The sequence below is a fragment of the Oxyura jamaicensis genome, chromosome 4 (genome assembly GCF_011077185.1).
Source record: "Oxyura jamaicensis isolate SHBP4307 breed ruddy duck chromosome 4, BPBGC_Ojam_1.0, whole genome shotgun sequence".
In the NCBI taxonomy this organism is placed as follows: domain Eukaryota; kingdom Metazoa; phylum Chordata; class Aves; order Anseriformes; family Anatidae; genus Oxyura; species Oxyura jamaicensis.
This window is the reverse complement of record NC_048896.1, coordinates 73,682,575-73,706,100: the sequence shown is the minus strand read 5'-3', so window position 1 is coordinate 73,706,100 and position 23,526 is coordinate 73,682,575. Positions and strand designations below refer to the sequence as shown.

The 23,526-nt window shown below is 36.2% G+C and overlaps 1 protein-coding gene and 1 long non-coding RNA gene across 4 annotated transcripts in view; one reads left to right on the top strand and one right to left on the bottom strand.

The window, feature by feature from the left end:
- Nucleotides 1-1,328: 1,328 nt before the first annotated feature.
- LOC118166668 lies at nt 1,329-21,955 on the top strand. The gene is made up of 3 exons (XR_004750655.1): nt 1,329-1,462; nt 8,521-8,524; nt 21,945-21,955. It is a non-coding gene; the product is annotated as an uncharacterized LOC118166668 (long non-coding RNA).
- The window catches only part of ARAP2 (ArfGAP with RhoGAP domain, ankyrin repeat and PH domain 2), a 121,779-nt gene continuing 101,300 nt past the window's right edge, over nt 3,048-23,526 (bottom strand). For all 3 annotated transcript variants that reach the window (XM_035325778.1, XM_035325779.1, XM_035325781.1), the window contains 6 exons: nt 20,255-20,394; nt 15,399-15,481; nt 14,053-14,088; nt 13,527-13,590; nt 9,165-9,296; nt 3,048-3,763 (listed from right to left, as the gene is read on the bottom strand). In XM_035325778.1, the coding sequence (XP_035181669.1) occupies nt 3,413-3,763; nt 9,165-9,296; nt 13,527-13,590; nt 14,053-14,088; nt 15,399-15,481; nt 20,255-20,394 (806 nt within the window). In that variant the 3' untranslated portion in view covers nt 3,048-3,412. The remainder of the gene's footprint in view (nt 3,764-9,164; nt 9,297-13,526; nt 13,591-14,052; nt 14,089-15,398; nt 15,482-20,254; nt 20,395-23,526) is intronic.

Here is a 23,526-nt window from a genome sequence, read left to right as displayed (position 1 = left end):
ATAAAAGTACATCTGTAAACAGTAAGTTCAGGTCCAGCCTCAGACACAAAGTAAAGTAACCTCCTGACGGTATTAGGCCCTGATTCAAATCGGCATTTAAGAATGTGCTTATTAACATTAAGCACAGGCTTCAGTCAATACAGGTTAATTTTTGGCTTATATGCTTTCTTGAGCCAAGGCCTCAATGATTAGAAGAGGCTTGATTACAAATCAGAAGTAGCAAAACAGTCAATAGTGCATTGGGAAAATTAAAATGTACAAACTCATTTCGGATTTAACAACTGGTCAAATGTGTAAGTGCAAAGTCTGAAAGACTAAACTAGCTTTCTCAGTGCTACATGCCAGAAGAATAAATACTAGACACTATAAAACATTTGGTTTGGATCTCACTTCTGCTGTACTTACTAGCAGATTTGCCAGATACATTATTTGTCTAATATCCTCAAACATTATTTTTCCAATTAAGCTGCTCAATGCAATCAAGAATGGAAGCAACTGATGTGAGAAACGTTACAGCACCTGTGACTACTAAAAACAGAAGAGGGAATATGGGAGAATATTGATTCGATATAGAAAAAATCAGTAGGAACATAAAGCATCCTCCAAAGTAACTTTGAATAAAGTGTAATTGCTGATTAAATATACTTTTTCCCTCTGAAATTTTAGGAATTAAAAACCAATTATAAATAATTTACAATGAAACAAGTAGGTTAAGAATCTCTGTTCTACCCTAAGAGCTTTGGTCAACCCCAATCAAACCTGAGGACAATTAGAGAGATGTCAGTAAGTTCTTAAAAGGCTGATGAAATTCGGTGGCAAAGGAGAGTGGCTAATTAGATGATGAAAAGTAGTAGCAGTAGCAAACTAAAGCAGATGCTGCTATCAATGCCTCCCCTAAGGACAAGGTGCAGTGGGTGCTCAGTAGCGCTCTGATCCTGCTAACTAGACAGCATCTAACTAGACACACCTAGAACCAGGCACAGCAATGCCTCTGGCCCATCCAGCTGCTATGGGACAAAGCAAAAACTGGGATATACCACCATAAGAGAGGAAGGAGACAATCCCATGAGAGAAGGGAAGGTGAGATCCACACAAGTGAAGAAAACCAAACAACTTCAGTGCTCACGTAGGTTTTGTTTTGAAGACAGATTTTGATTTTTTAATTTAAGGAACTCTGGGCATAAAAATCTAAGCAAGTATCTGCACGGTTGGAAATCAGCTAGAGCACAAGTGTTTCCTAGTCCCTGCTAAAAGCATACTGTTCACCTTTGTTCTCATGGTAAATGGAGAGGTTGATCTTATCCATTCAGTATCTGGCACTTCTTAACTGAGTGCCCTTCTGATGGATATGCTTATGTGGGGACCAATTTCTCTTGAGGAAACTCATTTCTCATGTGACTATTAAATATTGATCAGATGCCACCTTTGTCAGCACCAAGCAAGCTACATCCAAGCAGTGATAGTCTGCCTTCATCACCCTGAGCTAACCAGGGCCTGTTTATAAAATTCTATCAGCCTATAGAGCAAAAAGAGATGATGCTATTTTTCCAATTCATGTTTTTAAATTAGGTATTACTCCAAAGGCAACTTCTTGTTATCTTCAGTACTCTTTCACATTAAAGCCCTATTAGAATTAAATTTGGCCAGGGACATCAAGGACAGCAAGATAGGTGCATCAGTGATAAAAGGAAAACTAGGGAAATGGTGTGCCCTCTCCAGAAGGAAAAGGGATAACAGGTTACCTGGGATATGGAGAAGGCTGAGCTACTCAATTTTTTGCCTCAGTCTTCACTGGCAAGTGTTCAAGTGTTCTAGCCACAAAGACCAAGCCCCAGAAGGCAAAGGCAGGGACTGGGAGAATGAACTGCCTGTAGTAGGAGAAGACCAGGTTCAAGACCATCTAAGGAACCTAAAGTTGCATGAGTCCATGGGACACATCCACAGGTCCTAAGGGAACTGGCAGATGTAGTTGCTAAGCCACTACCCATTATATTTGAGAAGTCATGGCAGTCTAGTGAAGTTCCCATTGACTGGAAGAAAGGAAACATAACCCCACTTTTAAAAAGGGGAAAAAAGGAAGATTCAGGGAACTCCAGGCCAGTCAGTCTCACCTCTGCACCTGGCAAGCTCATGAAGCAGATCCTCCTGGAAATAATACTAAAGCACGTGGAAAATAAGGAGGTGATACTAAAGGCAGTTCGTGCCTGAATTGGGTGGCCTTCTATGATAGGGTTACAGCATTGGTGGATAGGGGAAGAGCAACTGACATCATCTACCTAGACTTGTGCAAAGCATTTGACACTGTCCCACATGATATCCTCGTCTTTAAGCTGGTGAGACATTGATTTGACAGATGGACCACTTGGTAAGAAATTGGCTAGATAGCCACACCCGAAGAGTTGTGGTCAATGGCTCAATGTCCAGGTGGAGATCAGAAACAAGTAGTGTTTCCTCAGGGGTCAGTACTGGGACCAGCACAGTTTAACATCTTTGTCAGTGATATGGACAGTGGGATGGAGTGCACCCTCAGCAACTTTGACAATGATACCAAGCTGTGTGGTATAGTCAACACTCTGGAGGGAGGGGATGCCATCCAGAGGGACCTTGACAGGCAGGCCTCTGTGAAGTCCATGTGAAGTTCAACAAGGGCAAGGTCCTGCAGCTGGGTCAGGACAACCACAAACACAAGTACAAGGCTGTGCAGAGAGAGGATTGAGAAGAGCCCTGACAAAAAGGACCTGAGGGGTGTTGGCTAATGAAAAGCTCAGCATGAGCTGGCAATGTGCACTTGCAGCCCAGAAAGCCAGGCCCAGCTGTATCGTGGGCTGCACCAAAAGCGTGGCCAGCAGGTCAAGGTCTCCCCCTCTGCTCTGCTCTTGATTCTTTTGCATGCTGCTCTGTCAGAGGACAAATCTCTGATAACAGATAGTCATTGTGTTCTTAAATTAAAATATATATATATGTGAAAAATCACTCTCCAAAGCAGATGTTAACTCATTTTTTTATAGTGTTAGACAATTAAAAATACTGCAGACTAACAGGATGAATTTATGTATATGTCTTGTCTTCGTTCCAAAAATTTCTCTCCCGTACTTACAAGATGGTATAGAGTATGAACAGAGCAAAAGCTTTTGATAGTGCTTAGAATGCTTGTATCTACCAAAATCTTCAACAAAAAACAATAGATAAAACCGAAGTGCCATTGCACTGCACAGCAAAACTTCCAAATTTCAGGACTTTTGCACGATCATTTCTCTCAGTTCAACCTTAAATTATACTGTAGCATATGTATATACAAAATCAAGAGCTGCATATAAACAAATTAAATTCTCTGCACTGTACAAACTACATACATCATAAACCCTATTTTTGCCCAGAAAATATGTATAATATAAACTTCAAACTTAGGACATCAGCTGGAGGTTTCATCATGAAGCACTCTGTTCTTCTGCAACACTGTATTTAGTTCCTGGATCACATTTGATGGCAATTTTTTATCTAATTCCAATGTAGTTTTGTTTGTTTTGTTCTTATTTTTTTTCATTGGCTTATGTGGTCTTTGGCTTAGGTCAGTCTTCCCCACACCTACATCCTCAGAGATAAAGCTCCGATGTGCTTTAGCATGATTACGCGCTGTCTCCTCCTTGCGTTCCAAACATTGTGCCACAATAGATGCCTTTTCTTTCAAGTTTTTTCTTTCCTCCAGTAAGTCATCTTCATTATGATCGCTGAGTTTCGGTTTCCCCAATCCCAACTGTATATTCTGAGCAAACAAGCAAAGAGAAAATAAGATTATTCACATTAACACAATATTCAATAATACTGCAGTTTTTGCTTCTTGGTTTCACATAACACTTGAAAGAATCAATTTTACTCAAGAGCTGAGACAGCACAGTAAATAGTTCTAAATTTCCACAACTTGTGTTGTTATCATTTAGTAAGCATTTTTAGTAAGTATATTCTCTCAATTAGTGATGCTTCTGAAAATTACATAAATCTTCCAATTAAACACAGTGAATTGAAGACATTCGTTTTCATATATTTTCATATATTCACAATTTGTTTTTTTTACCCTACCACAGATTAAATGTTAATGTTTTACAGCAGATCCATATACTCTTAACAAGCTCTCAGAATACTTAAAAACTAGATAAATATGACTGGAAAATGTTGCAATTATGATAACTTAATGTCTGAGCTACATGAATGTACAAAATACAGTTTTACATAAACATTTATATTACATAGACATACATTACGCAAATATTTTCAGCATCTGTTCAGCAGTACTTGGCAAATTACAAAGGCTGTCTGCTTTTTCAAATTTTGACTAGCAATTTTAAGTAACATTCTTGTAACTCAAAGAACAAACTGATGGCAATACAGCTGTTCTCTTGCAGTAGGCTATTTTCAAGTTCTTAAGTTGTTAGAAATGAGAGGGAAATCAAATGCTACAGAAAAAAATGCAGATAGTGTGGCCCATTAGGAGTACATTTATACAGTGAAAGAGTGCAAAGAAACCTGACATTCATACTATTTCATTTATTTATTTTTAAACACAATTGAGACAAAATTTAGTTTTCTCCTACTGGCAGAAGGCCTGTCTGTTTGATATGCTCTTGTAGAGCATCTTCCACTTGAGTTTCATCTGAAAGCAATCCAAGTTCACATGGTCCAGAACCAGTTCACAATACAAAACACAGTAGATGGAACAACTAGAAGATTTGCTCCTAAAGTGCCCTCCTGATCCTAACTCGGATACTCATGTAAATGTACCTAAATCATCTCCCCTCTAGTATTTCAATATTACTTTTCATGGTTGCTTTAACATATGAGGTATCAAGATTCCATGAGAGACAATTTGCTCATATGCTATGCATGAATAGCTCCACAAAAATCCAGCCAAACAGAAGAGCCGCACAAGAAAGACAGAAAGAAAAAAACTAAGTTTCCCTTAGCTTTGTGTGTCTTCTAGTAGTCAAAGATGTCACACATGAAAGACAAAGGATTCCAAGACCTCAGTTTCCTCTACAACTATAAGGCTATTCCACAAATGCAATGATCTGCCTACTGCCACACCATCTGAGCAGATATAATATAATAAATTTCCCTACCATTTTTATTTGTCTTATTTGCGTTAAGGCCACATTTGTTTCTTTATAATGACAGCAAATGTGTGTCTAGACAGCAATTTAGGTGCTGTGTAAGAAGGAATATGGTAAATATTAAATGTTTTTAATGGTAAAGAGATCTAAGCTATACAACAGCTCTATTTGGGCAGTCTTGGTAGCTCACCTGAGTTCACATCTATTCAATAATAAAATAAGCAAATATTTGGATGATATAAAATCACAACTTTTTAAAAAGACCAGATTATGGGGGGGGGGGGGGGGGGGGGATGTTTCCTCCATATCACTATATCATTTTTAGCTTTAAGGAGAAGAGTGTTTTTATTTGCAGTCACTGAGAATGAAAACTGAACATAAACAACAAGGCATCGGTGGCCTGGACATGCAAAAAAAAAAGTCACAGAACAACAGCGCACACAAATGTTCATACTGCTACATGGATTGCCATCACTGCATGCTATAGAGCAGACCTTTAGCTTGCCTGGAAACTTTAAATTTTACTGACATCAGTAACAATTTTTAACAATTGAGAATCACCTGCTACTATCTAGGCCAGCAAGCAGTATCCTAAGGTTGAATACGTTTGAATTCAGGGAAAAAAGCGCTCAAGACACATGAGAAACTGTCCCAATGTCTCATGAATGCAGGGAGTTCTGTCCTGCTAAAAAAAGCCATTATTTTCCATTTAAAGTATTTTTGTAACTTGCATGAACAAGAAAGCAGTAAGATTAGCATCTGTCAGTGATTCAAGTTCAATTAATAAAATATTAATAAAAGGAATATCTGTGATAATATAAACATAGTATGTGAAATGTAAATTGTGTGAAATGTAAACTGTCATACAGTACCTTTCAGAAAACAGTAACATGATCCAAGCTCTCTACTGTTACTTAGCAAACTAAGGTATAACTTAGTCTTGAAGTTCAACCAGAAGCAACAATTTTCTATTTACAAACTTTTGTACATCAGGTTTCAATATTGGTTATTCTAAGAAAAACACTGACTACACTTCTGAAATAATTCTCTTTCTAATCTGGGTATAGCAGGATTTTTTTTTTTTTTTTTTTTTTTTTTTTCCCCCTGTTTCCCAAAGAAAGATTTATAAAATGGAAGCAGGAACAGATCAAATACAGCTCTCAAATTTAAATGATGCTTTGTTTTCTGAAATAGTCGTGTATATCGGCAGGTAGCCCATTAATATAGATTCAGCATTTGGTGTTTTTAAAGTATATTCAGTATATGCAGGAATTCTAATGCCCAGAAATGCGTGTTATTAAAATATTAAACTGATGGAGTCAAATTCTGTTGCTCAAGTTAGAGCACTAACAGTAACACTTTTCCTTATCAAAATGATTTACAAACAAAACTGCCACATGAAATTTCTGATTATTTCTTTGCAGTTGGATCCACTGCCTACTAGTAGTCACATGCTATAAATTATACTGCTGGATTCCAAACTCTTCTCCCAGTAGCTCCTAATGTAAAAAAAATACAATTTCAAAGTAGAAGAAACCGTTTTGCCTCTAAATTTCTGATCCTTAACCAAATAATTAGTGAACAAATTGATAATATGTACATCTAACATATTTCTTTTGCACATCATCAGCAAAAGACATGGAATAAATCTATTCATATAGATTAGCCGTATGAAATCCTGTTTCGTTCAAAACTCTAGACAGGTATAACTTTAAGTCAGAAAGAAAGCTTTTCTTCATACCTCAATCTTGCTGTATTTTGAAACAAAGCTATACAGCGTTACTGCATGTATACTGCCATGTACTGCTATTTCAGTTAAAAGATTCTACATGAGGAGTATGCATATTTCAAATAGACTACTTTCCAGGTATGCAACGGTATTATAGGAAAAATACAGAAGTCTTCTGATCCTAATTGTTATTAGGGAAATTGTTGGTTATACAACCGTTTTCAAATATTCTGTATTATATTTTTATGTTATCACACAATAAAACTACTTCCAATGAATATCAGTGAAAAAATAGATACTATACAGCAGTTTTAGCACAGAACATTGATTTTAAACTTGTTGATGTCTGTGTATATTTGGCGCATCCATCTTTACATCACAAAGACATCACTTCTTTCACTGTCTGGAAAACTTAGGGTCACTTTCCCTGCCTAAGTGAAGACGAATTAAATCACATTTCCACTGCAAGTTTAGACACTATCCTGTGAACAGACCTAGATATTTCATAAACCAGCATCTTTCTGAAAATGCTCACTTCTGTTATTTGTCTTTAATGCTGTAAATGATAGTATTTTTGCATATTGGACAAGCACTACAAATCTGTGGAAGACTGAAGTTGTGGTCTATAGGATATATAGGATATATTGCTTTACTAACTACACTGCTGACAGTTTTTCTCCTTAATTAACCATATCTCATACTCACTTTCTAACCATCTTTAACTGTTCATTCCAATTTTGACATTCCATGTAAAAAAAAAAGTGTTAATTTTCTTTTTCCATTATATAATTTGGTGTTAATCTTCTTAAAGTGTGCAATCATCCTTTGTATAAACATTGCAAAAGTCTAGTCATAAATACCAAAATGATGATAATTAATGAAAACTGAGATTTTGTACTTTCGTAATTAAATGCAGGCTTCCTCTGAGCTGCACTGTAGAAAGCATTGTAGTCCTTGCGAATAAAGCACAACATAAAAAAGTAAAAAAAATAAAAAATAAAAATCTTGCTGGTACCATAAGGTATTAAGGATTTAAAATACTGAAGCTCAAAATCCAATAAAACCTCTACCCTACAAGGTATCAGCCCATCACAGATTCTACATCTAGAATCAAGAATACAGGAGAGTTAAGAAACATACCTAAGGGTTTTGAAGTTTTTGAATGACAGGACCTGTTATTTCCTTTCATTAAAAAAAGTTTAAAAATGCAAACATTAAAAGAAATTTATCAAAGAGTTGCAAAAGCGCTTTCTGAGAAAATGCTAAAATGAAAGGACAAATTCAAAGAGGAAAATGATAACTGCAATTACATTGTGTTATTGTCCTTTGGCAAGGAAGAAAAACGCCCAAAGAAAGCATAACAGAAGAAGACACAAAGACAGAATTGCTTGTAGATAAAGCTTCTACAAAGGTAGTATTGCTCCTATCTTTGCTTTTGGTTTGTTATGGAACCAAGTCAACTTCACCAATCTCTGTCTGGAACAGTATCTAAATAGTGATAACATTCTACATAATTTACCTCCCATCAAAATCTTACCAAAACATGCAAGAACTCATATTGCATACAGTAAAAGGTCCAAGCTGTTCTCTTTCAATACTCCTCCTCTTCCGCATTCAGAATCTTTACCATTAGTTTAACCAGACCTGTGCCTGCACTACAACTGCTTCTTCTGAGCTGAAAGTAAGGCAAGTCAATTCTCCCCATAAGCACCTGTACCTCTACGCAGATGCCAGAAATTCATTTTAAGCTAATATGATGAGGTTGAGACATATCAGCGTACATAGTGTAGTGTAGTCAGTCTCCACAAAGAGTTGCATCTAAACCCTGACCTTGTTCTTTGAGACTAAAAATATTACAGCTTAAATATATCACAGTTCCATCTGAACTTTCCCATTACATTCACTGAGCAGATAACTAATACTGAATAGTTACTTCAGAGAGAAGAGAAGAAAAGATATGATAAAATATATAAGAAGGACAGTTTTCAAGGACATCATTATCATAAAACTGTAATAACATGCAGTATATTACCAGGTAAAAGTCCTACTTACTTTTAATGAGCAATCCTTGCTCAACAAATAAACAAATAAAAATCCACTATTGATTTATTGACCAACCAAAGAGCTGACTCAAGATTAGATCACAATCATTTTATTTTTTAGCATTAAATTGTCCTGTTCTCTTAATGACTAGATAATGAAAAGGACATTGACAGTAAGAGCACCTATATTTTACTTTTATCCAGCTCTAGAGAGTTCATTATTACTGGACTATTTAGAAATATAGCAATGTCATTAGAAGTTCCACATCAACTTTAAATCCCACTTACTTCTATACTCCCTCTGATTTTACAGGTGGTGTTCTCCTGTTGAATAGGAATTAGCGGTAAGCCTCCAATCTTCGGACTTTTAGTTATGGACTGTTTTCTTGCTTTTCCAGCAGGCGGCCATATATCGGCATGCTGAAGAACAGGAAAAATCCTTATTTTTGGAGTGTAGTTTCATAAAAACACAACATTGTTCTGTATATAAAAATGTCATGGAATAGCTATCTTCTGCACCACACTTTTTTTTTTCTCCCGTGTGAGAATGGGGCAAGCAGTATGGTGCCTAAGATTAAATTAATAGCTTGTAAATGTTGCACAATCCTGAACGAACAGAACCAAATCGTCTCTATACAATTTTCACGTATTTTCAACTTTCCTCCACATTATATATCAATACAATGATCTACTAGGAATAGAAACTAGACAAACATGTCTACTTTTATTACATAAAAGTACATAATTTTTAAATTCCACAAAAACATACTTTCAGGAGAGACTGTAAAAGTTTCTGAAATAAAACTATCTCAATTGTAAAAGTGTTTAAAAATTGATATCAAAAATTTCGGAGAAAATCATTGCTTATTCTACAATAACTGCATGTGCTATCCAAAATGAAATGGCTTGACATTCTGAATGCCCCCCAAATATACCCTACACATAAACAGATCTGCTGTCAATATCAGACTTTGCTTTTGCTCGACTAAAACAGGTCAATTTTGGGGGTAACCCCAAAGTATGCAGCTTCATTTTAAGTAAAAAAATATGGCTGGGAAGAGAAAGGAAGAAAAAAGTCATTAACTCAAAGTTTCAAATAAAATGTTAAAATCTCTTTCTAGAAAATATCCAGAATGAACTTTCACCAACATGAAATCTCTACATATGAGAATTTCACATGTAGAAATTTGAGCAGACGTCCTTAAAACTTGCCAAGTCCCCTGGTGTAGTTAATGATAACCAGAAAGACAACTTATGAGCAAGGTAGAGTATGAGTGTTTTTTGAAAAAACTTTCAACATGAGATTCTATGAATCAGAGAGGATGTATGAAGCCTACAGAAGAACAGTTACTAAAGTTCAGAGATGAGTGCACAAAGCTGAATCAGCAAAACCCCATGGGAAATCAGCAAGCCAGAAATTCTACAAAAGAAACTTAATGAAAGCTGAGAATGTTTTGTGTAAATATTAGCAAAAGTCTAATCCGAAGCATTAGTTCTAACACTTTTTTTTTTCCTAGCACACTAATTTATTGATTTATTTTTTTCTGTGAGAGTGGCCAAAGACTGGAACAAATTACCCAAAGAGGTTGTGGAGCGCATCCTTGGAATTATTTAAATCTGACTGGACATAGACCTAAGCACCCTGCTCTAGCTTTGAGCAAAGGGATTGCACTATATGATCTTCAGAGGTTCCTTTCCATCTAAAAACTTCTGTCACACTGTTCAGATCTTTAATAGGTATCTTTTCACAGGTGTCAAAATCTTCAGTGTCATTTATTGTTTTTATGTTATTCAATCTCCCACTTCCTTGACTTAAGATGCTATCTCTTCAAGACTGTGTACAAAGTCCATTTGTGGAGCTGTGATCATACTTGCAGGTGGCCTGCCAGTAAAAACAATGTTATTAATAATAAGACAGCAGAATGAGCTATTATTGACTGAGAACAGCAACTCAGAATAGAGGCCTATTGGCTCCTTATTTAGGGGAAAAAAAAAAAATCTCGTAGATGAACATTTTTATGGAATAAAAAAATTCTCACACATGATACTGACCAGGGTGATATAAACGTTTGTTTTAAGAGCTCTCCCGGGTGAACATAAAGAACATTCCAAGAAAAATCAATTTATTGCGGACCAAGACATAAATAAACAAATGTGATTCAGAAAGTGACTGAGAAGCTTTAAGCAAACACATGAAGGAAAGCACCTCCCTTAATTTTCAGCAAGGTTCAGGAAACTATCCCCGTCTGTTACATAACCTTATTTCTCTTTTGTGTCTGTAAGATTTCTAAAAATAGAACTCTGGGAAAATACATCAGAATTACTAGCAATGTATTAAGTCACATAATAAATGTATTTATTCATTAGTTTTTTACCTATCTGCTCAACTGCACCATATGGTAATATATTGACCTATCTATAGTTAAGCAAAGACAATGGAATTGGAAGTATACTATTGTGTCCATCTTCATGTCAATTAATTATTTCCAATTGTATGTTATATACGTTATTAATTCTATAATAGATTACGTAATTAATTCTATAATAGGTAGCCCTTCAAACCCTTTTCGTATTTACCAGCTTAAAGTATAAGGTGAATATCCTCTGGGCTAACTTGACTTTATATATCAAAAATACTCATTATTGCAGCGGTACTTACAACTTTGCCATTTAGATTCTCTGCACTGCTTATACTATAGGAATAAACATCAGAAAGAGGAGAAAAAAACAATAGTACTGCTATTAATTACCAATAAAGTTCTGCTTTGGTCAAGCATTTCTAAGAACGGTAACAGATTTTTCTCTCTCCTAATTACACTGGATAATTTAATATAATTGTGTTACCACTTCAAAATATTCCTTAGAATATTTCTCAATTTGTAACTTCAGTTCAGCTGAAATTATATTTATATTTACTGATATAAATAAAATGTACTGCCTGCAGCCTCTCTAACGTAAATGGTTTAAAATACTGTTATAACGGATAAGGTAAAAGAAAGCTATCTTTCCTAAAGATGGCCTCACTTTGAAAATTCTAACTAGAAATAATAACCTCAGTTGACATTTATAGTTTTCTAATTTAGAAAGGGGATAATATTATAATAATTGTCTGGTGCCATGTGATAAAAAAAATTGGAGATCTTACAGTAAGCTTTAGCAACATGAACTGTTACATTCTCAAGGACAGATTTTCACTGTAAATTTTAAGCACTACATTGTAATAATAATAATAAAAAAAACAAACACACCAAACTGGCTTCACTAGCACAATTTCTCAAGCAACTTAAAGATCTGGTAACTTTTACCGATGTCTAGAATGCTGATTAAAAAAAAAAAAAAAAGTTTCCCAATGTAGTTTATTTGTATTGTTAATTCATTGGCCTAAAGAGAACAAAGTTTTTGAAAAAAAAAAAAAAAAGTATTATTGCATGGTTTTTTTTTTTTTTTTTAAGGCATGTGAAAAGATTTTTTTATTGTTGTTTTTAGAAATCTCCTGAACATTGATCACCATCTCTCAGCATTTGATCTATATTGTCAGAGGAACGTTCTACATACCACAGTACCTGATCAGAATCCCAATTGACTGCCTTTGCTGTTATTTCATGTCAGAAGGCTTTCAGAGTTACAAAGCTTGTATGAGTTATTTCTAAGTAGCCTGTATCAATAACCTTTAAGCCTATTTGTCATGAAACTGTTCATGTTATGCCCATAAGATACATGCCAGGACTGGTGGCTGTTTCCATAGAAACTACAATAGTTACTTCAGTTAAGATATCTGAATAAGACAAAAATTTGGAAGTCTTACCTACAAGGCATGCATTATACTTCTGGCACTATCTATGAAGGTCAAAGATACAGATTCTGTTTTAAAAATTCTCCACTAAGTATGCATTGCAACAGCCCTGTGTCTAGCCCACTTTATGTAATATGTAAAGCTCACAGATAGCCATAAATCTAGTGATGTTTATTCAGCAATATCCCTCAAAGTTCCTTGAATGCCACTGGTAAGACAAGAATATATCAGACACAAACACAAAATCCTTTTAAACCCTTAAAGTCTGCTCCAGCCTCCTGTCAGGCCGAATCATGCAACTGACCTATCTTTCCTTCACGGCACTCAGGCTTACACCCTTCTTATTTGCGATCTGGTAACAAGCAGATTACTTAATTTAAGACAGTGCCTATTGGACACAATGAATTGCTGGTGTAAACTAAACTAACTTGGATACCAGAGAAACATGGCTGTGCTGGCACAGCCCTCTGACAAGGATTGTTCCCATTGCTGTGTGTTGAAACAGGGAACCTGTTTTGATGACTACCTTGCATGCAGCATTCAAAGTAGCAAGCAGAAAAAGAGCACTCAGGCATTGTGGGATATAGATGTACCCTTTGGGTCACCAGCCAGAATTTCACCCCAAAGAGATTTACTGCTACAAAGGAAATGACTTGTCTTTCTTTAACCAGTTTCTAAGACCATCTTTTTTTTTTTTTTTTTTTTTTCTCCAGTTTTATTCCACTGAGTACTCCAAACAGCTTAATGGTATTTCCACTTTAACTGTAACACATGTATAGCAAATTCATATGACTGTTAGACAGTATTTTCATAACAACCATAAAAATTACATTTCTTGTATTTGATCAGATTAGTACCTGTGCAGTAAAAATGCTGATCATCCACTCCATCTGTGTATCCTGTCCATCACAACATATATGCCTAGAATGCAACATACAGACAACACAAAAATCACATTGCATCTATACATATTAAAGAACATCTCTAAACAAGTTTAAACAGTACTTTTGTTTATTTATTAATTCTGTCAATGTTTATTATTAACACTCCCATAAAAAGATAGGGAATCATTAATAACTCAAATTATCACTTTATTTGAAAAGAATGCATCTACTTAGTTTAAAGCATGTGTATAGATTTCATAAATTTAGAATGATAGATTTTAAAACTGTTTGCTGATTTAAGGTCACAGAAAGGAGACAGACACCTAACTCCCCAAAACATCAACTGTGATTTCTTACACAATAAGAAAAATGTAACAAAATGTCAATGCTTAAGCAAAATAATGTTTTAAAACTAGTGAACATTATTTTGAAATTGAACATTTCAAGGAACACTAAACACTGAAGTTAAACCAATCAGATGTATCTCACGTTTACATACCACTGGTGCTTTTCAGAAAACACTGCAATTCCCCAGCTGAAAAAAAAATACAAAAATTAGTTCCAGAAACTGAAGACAGGGACTTTTTCCTCAAAATACAGGGATCAATTATATAGCATTTTTATTTTATTTTGTTTTTACAAAGTTTCAGTATGGAATGTAAATCTAGAATGAAATTGTGGGTTTGATGGTGAAGTGATCGTCCCGCTATACTCTGTGCTGCTGCAGCCTCAAGTCAACTACCGTGTGCAGTTTTGGGCACCCCAGTATAAAAAGGATAAAAAAAAAAGAAAAAACTATTAGAGACTGTACAAAGGAGGGCTACAAAGATGGTGAAGAGAGCTTCAAGAGAGGAAGATGTATGAGGAGTGGCTCAAGACCCCTGGTTTGTTCAACCCCAAGTAGAGGAGACTGAGGGGAGGCCTCATGGCGGCCTGCAGCTTCCTCATGAGGGGAGCGGAGGGGCAGGTGCTGAGCTCTGCTCTCTGGGGACAGCAACAGGACCCGACGGAACGGCATGGAGCTGGGACAGGGCAGGGTCAGGCCAGGTGTTCGGAAATGGTTCTTCACCCAGAGGGTGGTCGGGCACTTGGACAGGCTCCCCAGGGCAGTGGTCACAGCACTGAGCCTGCTAGAGTTCAAGAAGCATTTGGACAACGCTCTCAGACTGTAAAATTTGGGGCATTTGGGGCAGACATTTTGGGGGCATTTTGAAATGCCTACTGTAAAGTTCAAGCAGATAGATCTGCTTAAAATCTACAGTCTGCTTAGAGTCCCCTCGGATGGGATCTTATGTACATTGTCTCAGTGTCTCAAGGCTTTGACTGAGTAAGTACTGGAACCATCTGAGAAAAATAGGTGTCATTTTTCACTCCTCTTTTTCAGAGACATCATCAATGATGTTTATAAAGGGTGCTGTAGTCTTCATCTGGAAGGAGAAGTATCACAATAACAAGGATCTTGAAAAATGAAATTCTTTACTAAACAGTGGCTGTCACTAAAGGCCATGACTAGTTGGTTTTCTCTTTTTTTCTTGGTGCAAAGAACGTGTGTACAATGAAATGCAGGACACATACTACAAAACTAAGTGAGCAAGCAGCAAATACACTTACGATTAAGAAAAGCCAATCAATATAGTAATTTCCTAGCACAGAAAAGTTAACATAGAAGACAAGAACAGAGATAGCAACAGAACAAATAATAATATGGAGGGTAATTTATATACAGCATACTTCAATTGGCTTCTTGACTTTTTCCTGTTCCATGGTGTTTTATGTTCCCCTTTCACAAATACACTACAGTACCTCTCTAGACAGTATTTAACTTATTTTCTTTTCTATTCTTACTTTGTTGGTGGCTTCATTTTCTTTTTCACTCCAAGATAAAGCTTCAAGGAATTGACAGGCAACACTTTTTCAGGTTTGCTAGCCTGCAATAAAGATTCTAATTATTGTATCAGGAACATACAAAAGAGAAAACACTATGCAACTCTTCACAGTTAGGCATCTCTTATGGACTGCACCACTCTCTTCTAACAGATCATTATGTTTTTTTTTCTCTCTTTCTTTCCCATTAACAAAGGGTGCCAAATCACTATTATTGGAAAAAGATTGATTAGCAACAACTCGAGGTCAACATGAAATCAAAACTATAATACAGTTGGAGTAATGGAGATGTGCTGGTGAAAGTTACAAGACTGGAGTGCTACGATGGATGGACACAAGCTCTTCAGGAGTAAGAGGCAGTCATGGAATAAAGAGGGGAGGGTTGCCCTCTATGTTACAGGAGCTCTTCTAAGGAATGCACAGTATTATGGTGTGCATATGCTTCAGACCACTCTATCAGGATGAAATAAGCAAAGTCTTTAAACAACTGAAGGAAGTCTCTGGATAAAAAATACCAGTTCTAACCAGGGGCAGGTAGGTGGTTGGTGGTGGTGGTGTTAGAAGGGGCAGAGCTTTGCTATCCATGGTTATCTTATGGAAAGAAAACACAGCGGGACACAAGCAATCGAGCTAATTTCTACAGCGTATCAGGAATAGCTTTTTGACACCAGTACTGGATGGGCGAACAATGGGTGATGCATACCTGAATCTGCTATTCACAGATGGTATCATTAACCATAATAACCATGAAAGAGTGGTGTTTAAGATCCTGAGGGGAATAAAGATGAATAGTTAGAGGACAGACCTTAAGGGTAAAAGATCAACTTTTGGCTTACTCGTGGCACTAGAAAGTGGGAGGAGGCAGCTTTGAGAGGTAAAGAACCTCAGGAAATCTGGCAGGTCTTTAAGGACAGCATTCACCAAGATCAAGAACTATTCATCTCAATGCTCAGGAAAACAAATTTATCAGCTGAGCAGCCCAGGTAGAACCTGTCTCATGGTGAAGCTCCAGTGCAGGAAAAGGCAGTATACAGGAGGTGGAAGAAGGGATGGTATATGAAGAAACAGCACCAGGAAATGTAGATACAATGTTTGGAAAGCCAAACTTGGAGTTGAAATGTGCTAGGGACATCAAGGGCAACACGAAGAACTTCCACACCCATACATTAGCAGTAAAAAGCTGAAGATGGAAAACACAGGCCCAATGCTGAATTTAGATGGTGAATTTGCAAGAGCAGACCCAAGTAATAATAGAATGGATGATCATAGAATGGCTAGGATTGGAAGGGACCTTGAAAATCATCTAATTCCAACCCTCCTGCCATGGGCAGGGACACCATCCACTAGATCCGGTTGCTCAGGGCCTCATCCAACCTGCTCTTGAACACCTCCAGGGATGGAGCATCCGCAACCTCTCTGGGCAACCTCTTCCAGTGCCTCACCACCCTCTGAGTGAAGAATTTCTTCCTAAATACTGAGGTATCCAGTATCTTCACTGCATCAGTCTTCGTATCAGCAAGGTCCAGCACTCGATACTTACAGACAGGGTTCAAGGAAGAGAATAACAAACAGCACCAGAGGAGCACTGGATAAACTCAGGAATAACCTGAGCAAACTCAAGTCATGCAAGCCCATCGGATCAGATGGGCTGCATCCAAGAGTGCTGAGTATGCTGGCTGACATCCTTGCAACATTGGTCTCTGTCACCTTGCAACTGTCATGGAGATCAGGACTGACTGATGATCATAACTGTAAAAGGGAATGCATTGCACCCATCCTCAGGAAGAACTGCAAAGATGACTTCAGGAATTAACTGCTTGCCAGACTCATTGTAATCCCTGGGGAAATCTTGGAGTGAGTTTCTTGGAGTATGTTTCTGAGCACATAGAAGAGACAGCGCTACTGGGAACAGTCAACATGACCAGTCAATACAATTGGGAAAATGAGGAATCTATACAGGCTGAAGAAGCAGGCCAAAAAGAACCTTATGAAATTCAGCAAGGATAAATATCAAGTCCTGCTCCTGAGAAGAGCACCTTGCAGTGACACAGGATGGAGAGCAGCTCTTCTGAGAAGAATCTTGGGGTTCTGGTAGATGTCAAGCTGTGCATAAGCAGGCAGTATGCCCTGGCAGCGAGGAAGAATTGTGTCAACAGAAGCACAGCTGGTAGGCTGGGTGAAGATATCACCCCCCCTTCCCCCCCCCCCCCCCCCCAGCACTTGCAGTCCTGCATCCAGTTTTGGGTCCACCAGTAGAGGAAAATAATGAATAATCTGGAGTGAGTTTAGCAGAGGGCCACAAAACTGGTTGAGGGGTATAGCACTTGACTTGTTATAAGAGGTTGAGATTGTTGGGTTTGTTCAGCCAGGGGAAGAGATGGCTTCAGAGGGAACCCAACAGCAACCCACAAGTACCTATGGGTAGGCTACAAAGAAGTCAGAGCGAGGGTCTTCACGGTGCTACGCAATGGGAAGATGAAATGCAATTGTCATGATTCAAAGTTAGATAGGTTCAGATTGGATATAAAGAGAAACTTTTTCCCATGAGGAGTCAGGTATTGGAACAGGCTGCCCATGGAGGCTGTGCAATCTCTGCGCTTGGGGGTTTTCAAGACTTGAATGGATCAAGCCCTGAACAACCTGTTCTGACCTCATTGCTGGCCTGTTGTGAACAGGAAGTTGGACTACAGAGGTTCCTTCTTACCCAAGTTATCCTATGATTCCTGGAAAAACTACTTTCAGCCAACCTACAACATACCCGCTCCACTATAGGTATGAGAAATTAAAGTGCTTTGAGGATGTTTTACTGGGAAAAAAAAAAAAAAAGTGCACAAATTGACTACAGAACATCCTCTTTAGTACTATTAGGCCAAATGGTTCAGGTTTATTTAAGGAAAGTATTTAACACATTTTGTAATCCCTGTACAGAAAGTAACTACATAGTCTTTACTGTCCTGGCTTCCCAATTTCTCTGGTTTTACAGTTTTTAATATCTAATATTTCACTGTGGAGAAAAAAAAAAAATAAAAAAATGAGGCTATCCAGAATCTGGGGTGGTATAAGCATTTAAGAAAAAAAAAAAACTAACAAATTTTATGTCTGGTCTTCTCATCTAACTTCCGACTCAAAGCAAAAATGCTGCCAAGATGAATAGACCCCCATACAAAATCTATGATTTAGTTAAACAACAGCACACTTCTCACAAAAAAATACACCTAAAGGAAGCTATTTTTTCTGTGTGAGCATCTCTCTCAACAACAGTACACTAAAGTGGTACACTGCTTCTGCCAATTAGTGCAATATTGTAATTGAACACATAATATCATGGAAACTTTTTACTTTTTTGATAATTGCTCCTGAACATAAGAAAGAAACACTTAACAGAATGCATCTCCACCTGCATATATAAACCTAATTTGCTGTTAATGAGAATTCATAAATTAATTAGCACATGCAGTCTTATTAAATGCAATTTTTCCATCTGCAGTGTCAACCCTTTTTTACTATTCATTTCTAAATATAACTGGAAATTAAACTGAAATGATTAGTGGTGGATCAACATCTCTCAAAAGAAAGTAAAACAAACTGAAATAAGCTATTTTGTTAGTGGTATCTTTTTTTTTTTTTTTTTAAGAACAAAAATAAATGCAAAACCTTTTAGAAGTAATACCATCAAAAACTCCACCTCAGTTTAGGAATTTAATGCTTTATGAAGCAGAACAGCTCAAAAAGCAGATTGTAAAGTAGCACAATAATCATTTAAACTCTTTCCAAGATACTAATTAAGGTTTTATGGGCATATTAATATATTCTCACATATGTGCCAATCTGAGTTCTAATAGTAAATTATAAGACAATTTTTGACATTCTGGGGTCATTTTATCTTGCGAGACTGTGGATATAATTTTAGTTAGCAATATTTCTTTTGCATTAGTTTACTTTAGCAATGAATCTGTAGCCTTCTGTCTTACAAAAAAATTCCTCAGAGTACTTTAAGAAGGTCATCAAGCCACATGTATTTGCTGGATGGACAAAACCAGCAATCAGAAAAACTAAATTAAAATTATTTAAATTAAAATATAGAATTTTTAACCAGAAATTTTCAAAACTAAGTTGACATAGTAGTACACATTGTATGTTACTTAGTTTTATACTTTAATACCAACTCCATACAGCCAAAAGCACTCTTCAAAGAAAACTCCCATGAAATACTTAATATTACATCCACCGTTCTATTAAGTGTGCTTAAACTTGCTTCTGTGAGATTCAATACTCTGTTTTTGCAGGAATGAGAATATATCAGTGTAAGAAGTTCACGCTTCACTTTTCAGTAACGAAGAGGAAAGACAAGGTTCCTGCGATGCAGGAGAAGATTTTGCTAGTGTATTGAGATGTTGCTTTCTATAATCTCTTCAATCAGGACATTTGTAGGTTAAAAGAACCCTGTTGCTTGTAATTTCTAAAGGCTTTGTGTGAGATACCATCAAAAAAACAGCATGAAGCTCACTTAAGCTCCCTATTGCATCTACTACTACTGCTACTACAGAAGGTTTTCACACACTGAAGTCACAGCACAAGCTGTAGGCATTCCTAAACATTTTTTAAAGCTTGTTATATTGCAACAACTGACACAAACTCCTTTTATTAAAACCCCTGTGAAACAGGAAAATAAAAACCCCAGATTCTAGAAGTTTTTTTTTTTTTTTTTTTTTTTTTTAAAGTAACATAAGCGTTCATCTGTTTGTCTTCTCATTTCTATATGAAAAAGCAAGTTTAAAGGAGCGTTTATGGTTAAACTGGTGAAGAGTTCATGGTACCTTCATATCCTTGTAAAGAAGCAAGTTTCCTTCCCGTAAGACAAAATAACGCTCTTGAAATTTGTTTCCGGACAGTAGTTTTGATGGTTCTTCTTTGTACTTTAGATAGCCAGCTTTCACACTACCTTTCACATTTTTCTCTATCAAGAAAATAAAATGTTTTTTGTTAGAAGATACTACAACACTGGAAGCTGCTGGGTTTAAGTGCTCCTAGTATTCATGTTTATCAAAAGACTAAAATTACTGTTCTATTGTTTTTTTTGTTTTTTTTTTTTCCTATCCTTATTACGTAGTAAGGATGGCATTCTTAAACATTGACACCATGAACATTTTAATTACGAAATTAAATCCTTCAATCTTCACATTCTTTACACTTCTGTTAAAGAACCTGCATACAGTTATTCTACACGTGATTATTTAGGAAGAATCCCAACATTCCAATAGTGAAATATGTACTAATTACTGCATTAGATGCATGTTTGCACATGCACAAAAAGCAGGTAAGTAATATTCAAACTCAAAAATCTGATTATGTAAATACACTTTAAAGCAAATGTATCAAAAACGGGTTATATTATGAACCTGAGTAAGATTCTGCTATTTTTGTTGCATCTCAATCCCATTTTCCACACTGGCTGAAAAAAAGCTGTTTAAAGACTCTGAATTACATTATTCCTCTTACTAACCCTAATTACTCGAAAAAAGAAGATAATTAAAAATCATGAATCCAATTCCCTCTTGCTTTGTATCTTAGTACAAACTGAAAGATATTTTAAATATAATGGAAATTAAAAACATATTAAACTTTGATTTCATCAAAAAGCCAAACTACATTCTTATTGGCACGCTTGCCATTATAAAGAAAATCTCAGAAGAGAATTTCCCAGTATTTTCATCAGTTTTGGATAGAATCTGGAGCAAGAATCAATACATTTCAAAAATTTAAATCGGAAGTTACATTTCCTCAGTTATCTGTGCAAACATACAGTTAAAAAAAAGAGCATATTCTCTCACTGCCACTCTATTTGTTTCATGTTCAGAGTAGAATATGAATCCACATCATCACAAGCATTTTTTTTAAACATACAGCACATTCATATCTGTAGCAAATTGGAGTATTTTATATTTCTACACACAGCTCTCAAAATAAAAACAACAAAAAATCTTTATAAACTTTGCAGAATTAGCAAATCTAGGAACACTCAATACTTAGAAGGATCTTTGAAAAGCTTGAAGGAGAAAAAAAAAATATTTCTCTAGCTTGTTTTTCTGTATTCTTTAAAAGTAAATATTTCATACAATAAATCTAAAATAATTGGGGTGTGCCCTAACCATTTTTCAGATATAAACTTTGCAAAGCATGCAAAGCTCTCCAGAACTTTGCAGCTAGTAGGAACCAGATGCAATCAATCCATTCAGGATTGATCCACATACAGTACAGAAGTTTGTTTCAAAGAATCTCTCTGAATAATAGCTCCTGGTTCTCAGAAATCAATACTTCCCACTCATATTATACAATTCTTTACCGGGAAAAATTCAAGCACCTATACATAAACTTTATAGTGGATCTATTCCTTCACATTTTGATATAGAACTTGAATATGGTAAATTTTTAGGTAGTGAAAAGGAAAAGGGTCTTGAAATATAGCTACACTATACTAAGCATCTCTTATACCAAAATACAATGCAGAGCCTGCCCTTCTGAACAGCACTTGAAAGACAATGTTGCTTCAACAAGCATCAAAAGCTATCGAATAAATTGTCAAGAGAGAATAACTAAAGATTTGGAGCAAAGTGGAAAAATCACCACAAATTTGCTGAAAATACTGAAACAAAATGAAGTGTTTGTTTTTTTTTTTCCCCTTGATTTCTAGAAAACTGATTTCTAGACAAGGGAAAAATATACATCTAGACCTCACTACATTTGCTATTGTACAACATGAGAAATTTGTTTCAAATTGAGAAAATGAGAATAAGAGTTATAAAAAAGGAGAAAGTGCTATGTAAAGGAAATGTGGGAAGTTTCACTGACAGGGAAGACAACGATAAGTTGCCAGGATGAAATGAGGCTAAGAGTTGTTCCTCTAGGTTCACTATTGAACCAACATTATTTCATATATTATTAAGGCCTCTGGAAGGAAAAAAGTGCTGATGACACAAAGCTCTGAGGTAACATTAACAGAAAAAAGAAGGTCTGAAGTATTGTAATTTAGTCTGTAAGATTCTAACATAAATCAGAGAAACAAAGGAAATTAATGGAATTCAATTATAAACATAAATATGATCACAGCCCTACTGGTTTTACTGAAAAGGAGGACAGCCACCCACCCATTTGTATGGCCTGAATCCACTGTTAAAAACCACACTTCACAGAGCATTGGTTGGATATCTGGACTCAGTCCTACTGCTCAGTTAGTGAGGAGGAATTACCCACATAGAGAGGGTAAAAGACTAACAAGGTTAAGGTGTTCCTCCCTCTTTCTAGGTCGGTGTGTGTACTTTGAGATGGAAAGCTCCAGAATAACCACCACATATGCTGCCTCGCTCTGGAAACTGAAGGCCATCCCTTCCTCTGATGGCCTGATCCTGTAACTTTCCTCACTCTGTATTTGCATCACTAGATGGTATCAAAGTTGATCTAAAACTCTTTTTGACTTGAAATTGCCACTTATTTGTTTTAAGCATACATATACAGGTACAAGATTAGAAACAATAAACATGTAAATTTCTGCAGCTATAAAACGTGGATGAATGCTGCAGACTTCTCTGCATCTTTGCCTACACAATGCATACACTGTTTTGCTGAAGCTAATGAATGTGTATTAGCTCCTCATTATTGTTAATGTTTCAGAGAAAATTTAGGAGCTAGTCTCAGAACCTCTGAGATAAAATGACTACAGAACTGTTCATTATTTTAAGCATCTTTATTTTACTATAACAAGAAGCAGTTAGAAAAAGTAAAGCTTTAGAAATTAAAATCTATTCACCATATAAAAGCTCCCTAAAATGGCAATTTCACATTCAAAAAAAAGATTTTTGTTATACATGAAGTTACTCTGCCACATCAGGTTTGCAGAGATCAACACTTGAAGCTAACAATATGGCAGGGACTTTTCCCTACAAACCACTGAGAAAACCAATATAAATTATTTAATAAGGTTTTAATTATTTTAATACCAAAATGAGACAAATTTAAACATTCAGTCATCAAAAGCCAGTATGCCTAGACCAATGTCAAACTGAAAAGAATTGATTCAAACTCAATTACTGAA